The 12,552-nt window shown below is 39.1% G+C and overlaps 1 protein-coding gene across 1 annotated transcript in view; it reads right to left on the bottom strand.

The window, feature by feature from the left end:
* GMFB (glia maturation factor beta) overlaps nt 1–12,552 on the bottom strand; it is a 23,010-nt gene that overhangs the window by 5,035 nt on the left and 5,423 nt on the right. The window contains 4 exon segments of the mRNA XM_008068097.2: nt 595–677; nt 1,297–1,346; nt 2,027–2,076; nt 3,930–4,026. Coding sequence (XP_008066288.2) covers nt 595–677; nt 1,297–1,346; nt 2,027–2,076; nt 3,930–4,026 — 280 coding nt within the window.

Below are 12,552 nucleotides of genomic sequence, written 5' to 3'. Positions count from 1 at the left end.
GCTACTTGGAAGGCTGAGGCGGAAGGATCGCCGGAGCCCAGCAGGCGAGGCTGCGGTGGCCGGGAGCGGCCACTGCATTCCAGTCTGGGCGACAGAGTGAGACTCTAACTCCAAAAAATAAAATAAAATAAAATAAAATAAAGTACCCACTTTAATACCCATGTAAGCTACTCTGCGATCATTCTCAAGATTATGGGCATATCACTGGTAACTATTATTTAAAAGATAAACACATATACCACGATTATACACAAAGTTCATATACTTATAGACAAGATGAAAACATATAAGGAAATATACTTCTGATAGCTCAAAAAAAATGACATTATATCTCAAGATCCTTAAAATGTATGAATGATTTGACTCAATTATACTTCTAGCAATTTATCCTAAGAAAATGAACAAGTTAAAAGAGATAATGCTTTCTAGTAATATCTTTCCAGGGATGCCTGCAGGTGCCTGCAAGCACATATGCATGTACACACATACCTTCCTCCAACACTCATCTTTAAAAACAGTACAAAATCTGTCTAGTATAAAAACAGTTTAGATGGATCAAAGCCAAATATGTATTATTTAAAGAAACTCACTTACCAACAGGACTGGAGAAAATAAAACACAGAGGATATGAAACTCTTCCATCATCATGTTGGTATTTATAACTATACACAATGAAGGTTTTTCTCAAGTTAAAGAAAGTAAGGTTACTGCTCTGAGACAAGTACTTACCAATACCTAGTGAGTTACTGAGTTACAGATTTATGTCCAGTTCATTTAGGCAACATTGTTTTTTTATCTTTTCACAAAATTATAATTGAGTCCCAAAGATAAGTTACAAAAGTTTTTAAAGTTGAATTTAATATGGTCTTTTCTTCTCAATTTTTGTACATACATTATAATAAAGAGAACTGTACAAACAGGATAAGCAATTATTTAAAAAAGAAAATGCTTCATTCCACCAATACATCAACTTTTCATTTCTTCTAGTCCAACATATGCACACATTTCAATTTAGCTGTGATCATGACATAGAAGGATATCTTGTAAAAATGTAAGTCTTTTAAAAATTTAACAAATGAGAGGCCAGGCATGGTGGTTCATGCCTGTAATTCCAGCACTTTGGAAGGCCAAGGCGGGAAGATTGCTTGAGCCCAGGAGTTTGAAACCAGCCTAGGCAACACAGCAAAACCTCACCTCTATTTAAAAAAAAAAAAAAAAGTTTAACAAATGAGCTTGCAAATAAAACTTTGACCACTAAAGAAAACTAATCTTTTCAAAGCAGTAAGAAAAGGATATCGAGGTTGTCGTTCAGGTAGTTCATCTTTAAGTTCGTCTGGTGAAATGCCCTGGCACCACAGAGAAAAGCAACTTTAAACCATTTTCTTATCGATAAGACCTTAAAAGATAGCCCAATCTACTAGTAGTTATGAATTCATTACCACATGCCACAAAATAAACTTTTACCTTACTAAACTGTACATAAATGGAGGTTATTGAACTCTCAATCCAATCAAAGCCCATTTTAGCCCACTCAGTTTAGTTCCATTCATTAAATAAACATGAGGCTGAGAGGCACAGATTCTGTTCTTATGTTCCAATTGTCAGGAAAAACAGAATGACATAAGCCAACACCATAGAGGAAACAATGACATCCGATTTCAGACACAAAAAGTTAATTACTTTTCACTCTAAATTACTTATTTCATTTGACACACTAAAGCCTTAAGTTGTAGGGTTCTAGATTTTAATTACTATCCAAGTAATTTAGAAGCAAGTTGTAAAGCTGACTTGCTTCTTGCTGGGCATATAGCCTAACTTCTACCACTTATGACACTGGATTTCATGAATGCTTTAAAGAAGGTAGTTAAATTAGCAACACAATTTACTACACAACAATTAGCACATGATCTTCCTGCAAAATGAGCAATATCAAAAGAGGCCCACAACTCACATGTAACTAACACTGCATCTTTTGAGTCATAGCAATTGCTTAACTATAAAATTGTATTTAGTTCATTGCACAAACCTCCAGCTCCTCATCCAGTACCACCAGGCGTTTATCCTTGTCAATCTTCACTAAAATGAAAATACAACATGAGTAAACTGTGATTCGAATGTGACCTTGATCTACCCAACCCACACAATCTCAGCCTTTTGGGGGCATCTAAAATTAAAACATCAAGAAACACAAGCATATAACTCATTTGCAGTTTTAATTTATGGTCTATTGGCTAGCTTTGCTTTTCAAGCAGTCAGCTTTAAAAATAACCAGCACCTGGAAGGCTGAGGCAGAAGGATCACCGGAGCCCAGCAGGTCGAGGCTGAGGTGGCCGGGAGTGGCCACTGCACTTAAGTCTGGGCGACAGAGTGAGACTCCAACTCAAAAAAATAAAAATAAAAATAACCAGCACGGACTCTACTTTTTTAGAACTTTGTCAACTCCTTACATTTCCTGTGTATGTGAACAACGGTGTACCTCAAATGCAACTTCCTAGATAATTTTTTTAAAAAGTCTGAAAGAGTGACTGTGATTGAGATTGGTCTATGTGCAACACGGTCAGAACTACAAGGGACAAGTAGGCCAGTGGTGAGGACAGAGAAACCTTGAAATTCCCAGCTTTTCTAGAGTTGGGATTTCATAGGACATTATCATTATTCTGAGAAGTGAAATTACCAAATAGCAGTGATATCTATACTTAAATGTATCTAATACAGTCCAAAGCCAAATCAAAATAAACTTAGATAATCTATGCCTCTATTCTTTCCCGTTAGTCTACAAAGTTGACCATACTTGGTTCTGTACTAATTTCAAAGTAAATCTAGTGAGATACAATACAATCTCACATAGTTTCACCTTTTAGGTAAAATGACACTGACACACACATTTTCACTTTTAAGAACTGTATGCTGACATTGTATTTATTTGTAATAAAACCAGAATTCATGACAAGTTTTCTCCACCTCTGATTAAATCACATCTGCCAAATGCATCTCTGCTAAGCACAGTCTACAGTGTTTTACACGTTCACCCCCTCACCTTTCCAAATCACTACCCACATATTAAATATTACCTATGAATACAAAGGATATTTGTATAAAGTCAGATACAGCTCACAATCGAAAAGGCAATATGCAAATCACCCTTTCCATTTTCAGAAAACAGTGACATTTAAAGTTCTCTCCATGAAACTAGAGTTCAGATCCAAATTAGAGTAAGGCCCACAGTTGCTCTAGACACAATGTTGAACTTTACCATTTTAGGTTTAGGCAAAGGTCCCTGTTTCAGGATCAATGGCCATGCTATTTTGAGTCCCCCCCAAGAAGGATGAAGTTGGATGGGTTACTGTGAAAGGGAATTCGCATTCCCCAAGTGACCAACAAGACCACCTCCTCTTCAGAACTATGTAGGCAGCAGAGACAAGGACTATGGGGGTGGTGGGGCACTCCACCTCCGTTCTGTGACATTAGAATTAGCTGTTGCTTATCATTATTATTTTTTTGAGTTGGAGTCTTATTCTGTCGCCCAGGCTGGAGTGCAGTGGCAAACTCACGGCCACTGTAGCCTTGACCTGTTGGGCTCAGGTGATCCTTCTGCCCCAGCCTTCCAAGTAGTTGGAATTACAGGCACGTGCCACCATGCCCAGCTAAATTTTTTGATTTATTGTAGAGATGAGTTCTCACCAAGTTGTCCAGATTGGTCTCAAAGCCGTGGACTCAGGCAATCCTCTCATCTCAGCCTCCCAAAGTGCTGGGATTATAGGCATGAGCCACATACCCAGCCACTTATTTTTTTAAAAAATGATCTAAAGGTGGCAATGGCGGGGAAAACGGAGGCAACATTACCTTCTAAAGGTTCAGTTTATTCGATGCAGTTAAAAGATAAAAACAAACTTAAACATGTAACTTTAAGACAATCGCTTTTAGCTTACTTATAATAGCAGCATTGTTTGTTTCTTTGCGAAAACGAAACTTTCTCAGCTTTTCCACTAAATCTTCAGCAACATCACAAACCACCAAAGACTCACTCTATAAAAGAAAAAAAACACATATAAAATGTCATGACTTTAATATACATACACGTTACAGTTCAACAACCCAATATCTTTGAAAAGTACAATGACATTCACAAATGTCAATTAAGTGAAAGCACTAATGCAAAACACATGAAGACCTAAAAGAGATTTAAGACCTACCAACCAACAAGGGTACATGCGTAATATTTGCATACCTAACCCTGAATTGTACCCAACATCTTTAAAATAAAAATAAAAATTAAAAATTAAAAAAATAAAAAAGGATATGACCCTCTGCAGAAAGGGCATGGGCTCTCAAATAAATAAATAAATAAAACCTACCAACCTTTGGCTCTACATTGCTTAATCATATTCATTTGTTCATCTATGTAAGGTATACATTAACTTTCTCTTTGGCTAATGAATGCCTCAAAAATCAGACATAACCAGGATAATGTACAATTTCAGCAGAAGTAGAGAAGAATGAAAGAATGTGGGAAAAGATAAAGATTACCAGCTGTTGACAGAAAGTAATGCAAGCATAATATTTTTACACAGTGCAGCAAGGATAGGAAAATCATCTTATGTACTTACAATCAATAATACCCTGACTTATTTTGGGGGTCTCACAATTATGGAAAAGAAATACAAATAACAAAAAAATAAGCTAGGCACGGCAGCTCATGCCTGTAAGTCTAGCACGTTGGGTGGCGGAGGTAAGAGAATTGCCCGAGTCCACAGGTTCGAGACCAGCCTGGGCAACATGGTGAGACCTTGTCTCTACAATAAAAATTAAAAAATTAGCTGGGCATAGTGGTGCATGCCTGCAGTTCCAGCTACTTGGAAGGCAGAGATGGAAGGATCACCTGAGCCCAGCAAGTTGAGGCTGCTGTGACCGTGAGCAGCATGCCACTACACTCTAGCCTGGGCAACAAAGTGAGACTCTGACTCAAAAAATAAAAAAAGAAATCCATAAAAGTAAAAACCAATAACATTTTATATCAAAACTAAATGACTATGGAGCTATAAAAGGAGCTATGAAAATATACAAAAGCTAGTTGAGTGCAGTCGCTCACACCTGTAATCCAAACACTTTGGGAGGCCCAGGTAGGAAGGCTGGTTGAAGACAAGAGTTTGAGACCAGACTGGGCAACACAGTAAGACCCTGACACCACAGATTTTTTTTAGAAATTAGTCAGCCATGGTGCACACATCTATAATCCTAACTACTGAGGAGGCTAAATTGGGAGGATCGCTTGAGCCCTGGAGATAGAAGCTGCAGTGAGCAATAATCACGCCACTGTACTCCAACCTGAGTAACAGAATAAGATGTCTCAAAAAAAAAAAAAAAAAAAAAAGTAATAAGTAAACTCACAGCCGGGCTTGGTGGCTCAGCCTGTAATTCCACGCTTTGGGAGGCCGAGGTAAGTGGATTGCCTGAGCCTGCGGGTTCGAGACCCGCCTGGGCAACTTGGCGAGATCTCATCTCTACAATAAATCAAAAACATTAGCTGGGTGTGATAGTGCGCGCTTATAGTTCCAGCTACTTGGAAGGCTGAGGCAGAAGGATCGCCAGAGCCCAGCGGGTTGAGGCTACGGTGGCCGGGAGCGGCCACTGCACTCCAGTCTGAGCGACAGAGTGAGACTCCCAACTCAAAAAAAAAAAAAAAAGTAAACTCACAAAAATGAGCAACTAGACACCAACAGAATGGAAAACCTGCGGCAATGAATACATTCTTGAACATATACAACCAACCAAGATCAAACTATGAAGAAACAGAAATGCTGAACAGACCAATACATGAATAATGAGACTGAAACAGTAAGGAATAAAGACTGCCACCAAAGCAAAGCCCTGGACCTAATGGTTTCACTGCTGAATTCTGAGAAAGAAGAATTCACACAAATTCTACTCAAACTGTACTAAAAAATAAAAAAGGAGGAAATACTTCCAAACTCATCTTATGAAGCCAGCTTTACCCTGTTACCAAAACAAGACAAAGACATAACCAAAAATGAAAACCAAAGGCCAATGTACACAGATGCAAAAAAGCTCAATAAAATACTAGCAAACTGGATTCAACAACACATCAAAAAGATCATTCACTACAATCAACTGGGTTCATACCTGGGATGCAAAAATGGCTCAACGTGCACAACATCACGTTAACAGAATCAAGAACAAAAACCATATATGATCATTCAACCAATGCTGAAGAAACATTTGATAAAATTCAACATCCCTTCATGATAAAAACCCTCAACAAGCCAGGCTTGGTGGCTCAGCCTGTAATCCCGCGCCTTGAGAGGCTGAGGTGAGTGGAATGCCTGAGCCCGCGGGTTCGAGATCCGCCTGGGCAGCGAGACTTCATCTCTACAATAAGTCAAAAAATCAGCCGGGCGTGGTAGCACGCGCCTCTAATTCCGGCTACTCGGAAGGCTGACTGAGGCAGAAGGATCGCTGGAGCCCGGCAGGTCGAGGCTGCGGTGGCCGGGAGTGGCCACTGCACTCCAGTCTGGGCGACAGAATGAGACTCCAACTTGGAAAAAAAAAAAACCCTCAAAAAACTGCATACAGAAGGACCATACTTCAAAACAATAAAGGTCGTATTTGACAAACCCAAAATTAATGTCATACTGAACAGGGAAAAATTGAAAGCCTTTCCTCTAAGATCTGGAGCAAGAAAAGGATCACTTTTATTCAACATGGTTCTAGAAGTCCTGGTCGGCAATTAAGGAGGGGAAACTAATAAAAGGCATCCAAATTAGAAAGGAAGAAGTCAAATTACCCTTGCTTACAGATAATATAATCTTATATCTGGAAAACCCTGAAGACATGAAAAGACTGCTAGACTTGATAAATGAATTGACTAGAGCTGCAAAATACAAAATCAACATACAAAAATCAGCATTTATAAATACTAACAGCAAACAATCTGAAAAATAAATCAATAAAGCAATTCCATTTATAATAACTACCAAAAGAAAATCTAAAAAGAAATTAAATCAAAGCAGTGAAAGATCTCTTCAATGAAAACTATAAAACATTGGTAAAAGAAATTGGAGAGAAAAAGGAAAGATATCCTCTGTTCACGGATTAGAAGACTTAATACTGTATTCCTAAAGTGTCCATAGCACTCCAAAGGAATCTACAGCGTCAATGAACACTCTACCAAAATACTAATAACATTCTTAACAGCAATAGAAAAAAAAAATCCTAAAATTTGTATGAAGTCACAAAAGACTCTGAATAGCCAAAGCAATTCTGAGCAAAAAGAACAAAGCTGGAGACATCACACTACCTCAAAATATCCTACAAAGCAGTAGTAACCAAAACAGCATGATACTGGGATAAAAACAGAGACACACGGAGACCACTGGAATAGAATAGAGAACTCAAAAATAAATCCACATGTTTACAGTCAACTCGTTTTTGACAAAGGTACCAAGAATATGTAAGAGGGGACCCCAAAACACCCCAGGACTTATTTATAGAAAATTGTATATTTGTTCTTACATGTTTCAACTTCAGTTACCTTCAAAGTACTCTCCATTTGATACAATATACCTATTGAAATGCTTTTCTCAGTGCTCAAAACAGTTTTTGAATTCGTCAGTTGGATGCCATTTAGTGCTTCTGCTATTTTTTATTTCACCTCTTCCACAAAACGGAGACTTTGAGAACTTTTTTTATCCAGGGAAACAAAAGTTGCTCAGGACAAGACACAGGGGTTTATGTTGTTTTTTGGTCAAAAACTGCTGAACACTCAAATGTGGTGTGGGCAGGTGCCTTGTTACAGAGTGGAAGAACCAGTAACCTGTTTGACACAACTCTGGACGTTTTTCCACAAATAGTGATGCAACCTTCTCAAAACTTCCAGATAAAAACTTTGACCAGGCTGGGCTCGATGGTTCAGCCTGTAATCCCAGCACTTTGGGAGGCCAAGGCAAGTGGATTGCCTAAGTCTATGGGTTCAAGATCAGCCCTGGCAACTTGGTGAGACCTTGTCTCTACAATAAATCAAAAATTAACCAGACGTGGTAGTGCATGCCTGTAGTTCCAGCTACTTGGAAGGCTGAGGTGGAAGGACCATCGGAGCCCAGTTGATGCTGGGTGGCCATGAGTGTGCCACTGCACTCCAGCTTGGGCAACAGAGTGAGACTCCAACTCAAAAAAAAAAAAAAAAAGCTTTGACCAGAGGAACAAATTGCAAGTGTACTACAAGCGGCCCACCCTCCAAAAGATAATTCCAGTTTTTTGCCCCCCCCCCCCCGCCTTGCACATTGGGAAAAGGATACCCTCCTTCAATAAATGGTGCTGGAAAAACTGAATATCCAAATGCAGAATAAAACTAAACCCCTAACTCTCGAAATATATACACAAATCAAATAAAATTGGATTAAAGACTTAAGTGTAGGCAGAGTGCAGTGGCTCGAGCCTGTAATCCCAGTACTTTGGGAGGCCGAGGCAAGAGGATTGCCTGAGCCCAGGGGTCAAGACCAGCCTGGGTAATTTGGCAAAACCTCGTCTCTATAGTCAATCAAAAAAATTAGCCAGACATGGTAGCACAATCCTGTAGTTCCAGCTACTTGGAAGGTTAAAGTGGAAGGATTACCTAAGCCCAGCAGGTCAAGGCTGTAGTGGCTGTGAGCGTGCCACTGCACTCCAGTCGGGTGACAGAGTGAGATTCAAACTCAATTAAAAAAAAAAGACTTAAAAGTAAGCCCTAAAACTATGAAACTACTAAAAAAACAAAACAAAACAAAACAAAACACTGGGGAAATACTTTAGGACATTGGTCTGGTCAAAGATTTTTTGAGGGTAAGACCTCAAAAGCATAGGCAACAAAAGCAAAAATATACAAAATGGGATTATATCAAGCTAAAAAGCTTCTGCACAGCAAACGATCAACAAAGTAAAGAGACAACCTACATGCAGAATGAGAGAAAACATCTGTGAACTACTCATCCAAAATGGAATTAATAACCAAAATATGTGGTCAGGCACAGTGGCTCAAGCCTACACTTTGGGAGGCTGAGGTGAAAGAACCGCCTGAACCCATGGGTTCGAGACCAGTCTGGGCAACTTGGCGGGACTTCATCTCTATAATAAATTTTAAAAATTAGCCAGGCATGGTAGTACATCCCTGCAGTTCCAGCTACTTGTAAGGCTGAGGCAGAAGGATCGCCTGAGCCCAGCAGGTTGACACTGGGGTGGCCGTGAGCATGCCACTGCACTCCAGCCTGAGCGAGAGTAAGACTTCAACTCAAAAAATAATAATAATAACCAGAATATGGAAGGAACTCCAGCAACTCAAAAACAAAAAAATAAATAATTAAAAAATGGGCAAAAAAACTCAGCAGACATTTCTCAAAGAAAGACATACAAGTTTTTTCATTCAAATATGAAAAAACACAGCTGGGCTCAGTTTGTAATCCCGCGCCTTTGGGAGGCTGAGGTGAGTGGACTGCCTGACCTCATCTCTACAATAAATCAAAAAAATCAGCCGGACGTGGTAGCACATGCTTGTAATTCCAGCTACTTGGAAGGCTGAGGCGGAAGGATCACCAGAGTCCAGCAGGTCGAGGCTGCGGTGGCCGGGAGCGGCCACTGCACCCCAGTCTGGGCGACAGAGTGAGACTCCAACTCAAAAAAAAAAAAAAGAAAAAGAAAAAGAAAAAACACTCAACATTACTAATCATCCAGGAAGTGCAAATTAAAACCACAATAAGGTATTATCTCACCCTAGTTAAAATGGTTATTATTAAAAAGACAAAATAACCAATACTGGCAAGGATACAGAGAAGGGGAAATGCTAGCACACTGCTGGTGGTAATGTAAGTTTAGTACAGCCCCTCTATAAAATAGATCCTCAGAAAACTAGTGGTTATATATCCAAAAGAAAGGAAGCCAGTATATCAGAGAGAGAGCTGTGTCCCCACATTTACTGCAGCTCCATGCACAACAGCCAAGATAAGACTCAATCTAAGCATCCACCAATGGGTGAATGGATTTTAAAAACGTGCACATACACACCGTAATGGAATATCTTTCAGTCACAAAAAAGAGTGAAATCCTCTCATTTGCAGCAACATGGATCAAAATGGAGGCCATAATGTTAAGTGAAATAAGCCAGGCTCAGAGAGACATGTATTCTCATTCATGTATGGGAGCTAAAAAAGTTCTCCGAAGGTAGAGACTAAAATGATAGTTATCAGAGGTTGGTAAGGATGAAAGGAAATAGGTTAAATAGTATAAAAATATAGTCAGAAGGAATGAGTTCTACTGTTCGGTAGCACTGGAGGATGACTAGAGTTAACAATTCAGTGTATATTTCAAAATAGCTAGAAGAGGGAATTTTTTTAAAACTTTTTTTATTTTAAAGATGTGGGATACAATTCAGGGTTAGGTATACAAATATTCACTCTGCAGGTACCCTTGTTGATGAGGTGAGCCGCCCTTTTCCAGGCAGATTCCCACTACTGCCAATTCCGCCTCCCCGCATCCCACCCCACACACACTCCCAGTTTCCCGCTACTGCCAATCCTTGTAGTATTACAATAGTTGTTCAAGGTCCGCTTATGAGTGAGAACATGTGATACTCAGTAGTTTCCGTGAAAGATCACTCAGTATTATAGACTCTAAGTTCATCCAGATTGCTATGAAGTTCATGATTTTGTTCTTCTTTATAGCTGCATAATATTCCATTGTGTATATGTACATTTTTTTTATCTAGTCCTCTTTTGATGGGTAGCATGGTTGGTTCCATGTTCTTGCTATTGTGAATAATGCTGCAAATAAACATACGTGTGCAGGTATCTTTTTATAGAGTGATTTGAGTTCTTTCAGGTATATCCCCTGGAGAATTGCGGGGTTGTATGGAAGATCGATTTTTAGATCTTTCAGGAATCGCCACACTGTTTTCCACAGAGGCTGTACTAGCTTACACTCCCACCAATAGTGTAGAAGTATTACCTTTTCACCACATCCTCTCCACCATCTGTTATTTTTTCAGTTATTAATGATGGCCATCCTGACTGGAGTTAGGTGGTATCTCAGTGTAGTTTTAATTTGCATTTCTTTGATGACTAGTGAGGTTGAGCATTTCTTCATGTAGAAGAGGGAATTTGGAATGTTCAGTGCAAAGAAATAATAAATGTTTGATGAAACAATTACTCTGATTTGATCATTATATATTTTACATATGTATCAAGATATCACATGTACCTCATAAATATGTACAAATATCTATTAATTTAAAAAGAACATGTAAAAAGCAAAACCAGATTAAAAAATAAAAAAGCTAAAAATCTTTAAGAAATTATTAATAGCCACACACAAAAAAATGAAATACCTTGGCATCTTCCTAACCAGAGACATGAAAGACCTTTACAATGAAAATTACAAAACACTGCTCAAAGAAATCAAAGCTGACACGAACAAGTGGAAAAATATCCCATGCTCATGGATCGGAAGAGTCAACATTGTGAAGATGTCCATCTTACCTAAGGCAATCTACAAATTCAATGCAATACCCATTAAATTACCAACAACATTCTTCTCAGACCTAGAAAAAACAACACAGGAATTCATATGGAAACACAAACGTCCAAGAATAGCCAGAACAATCCTCAGCAAAAAAAACAAAGCAGGTGGTATCACAATACCAGACTTCAAACTTTACTATAAAGCTACAATCATCAAAACAGCTTGGTATTGGTCCAGGAACAGGCATATAGATCAATGGAACAGAATTGAGATTCCAGAAGCAAAACCTCAATTTCTCAACCAACTCATCTTCGACAAAGCCCCCACCACCTACCAATGGGGAGAGGAGAACCTATTCAGTAAATGGTGCTGGGAAAATTGGCTTACCACATGCAGAAGATTGAAACAGGACCCCTATCTATCCCCATGCACAAAGGTTAACTCCAAATGGATCAGAGACCTAAATGTAAAACCTCAAACCATAAGAACCTTAGAAAACCCGAAACCCACAGGACTTAAGAGAGAAGATAGACAAATGGGACCTTATTAAACTACAAGCTTCTGCAAAGCCAAAGAAGCCATCAAGAGAGCAGGGAGACAGCCTACAGACTGGGAAAAAGTATTTGCCAACTCTAGGTCTGACAAAGGCCTAACATCCTGGATCTACAAGGAACTGAAACGTACTGAAAAGAAGAAAACAAACAACCCCATTATAAAATGGGCAAAAGATATGAACAGACACTTCACAAAAGAAGACATTCGAGCAGCCAACAAACACATGAAGAAATGCTCATCCTCACTAATCATCAGGGAGATGCAAATCAAAACCACACTGAGATACCACCTAACTCCAGTCAGAATGGCAATTATCAACAACTCAAAAAATAACAGCTGTTGGAGAGGGTGTGGTGAAAAGGGAACACTTCTACACTGTTGGTGGGAGTGTAAACTAGTGCAACCTCTGTGGAAAGCAGTGTGGCGATTCCTAAAAGCTCTAAAAATTGACCTTCCATATGACCCTGAAATCCCCCTACTGGAATATACCCTGAA

The sequence above is a fragment of the Carlito syrichta genome, unplaced genomic scaffold, assembly GCF_000164805.1.
Source record: "Carlito syrichta isolate Samal-C Ts95f unplaced genomic scaffold, Tarsius_syrichta-2.0.1 Scaffold309860, whole genome shotgun sequence".
Taxonomy (NCBI): domain Eukaryota; kingdom Metazoa; phylum Chordata; class Mammalia; order Primates; family Tarsiidae; genus Carlito; species Carlito syrichta.
The sequence above is the reverse complement of the archived record's forward strand: the minus strand, read 5'-3'. Positions and strand labels throughout refer to the sequence as shown.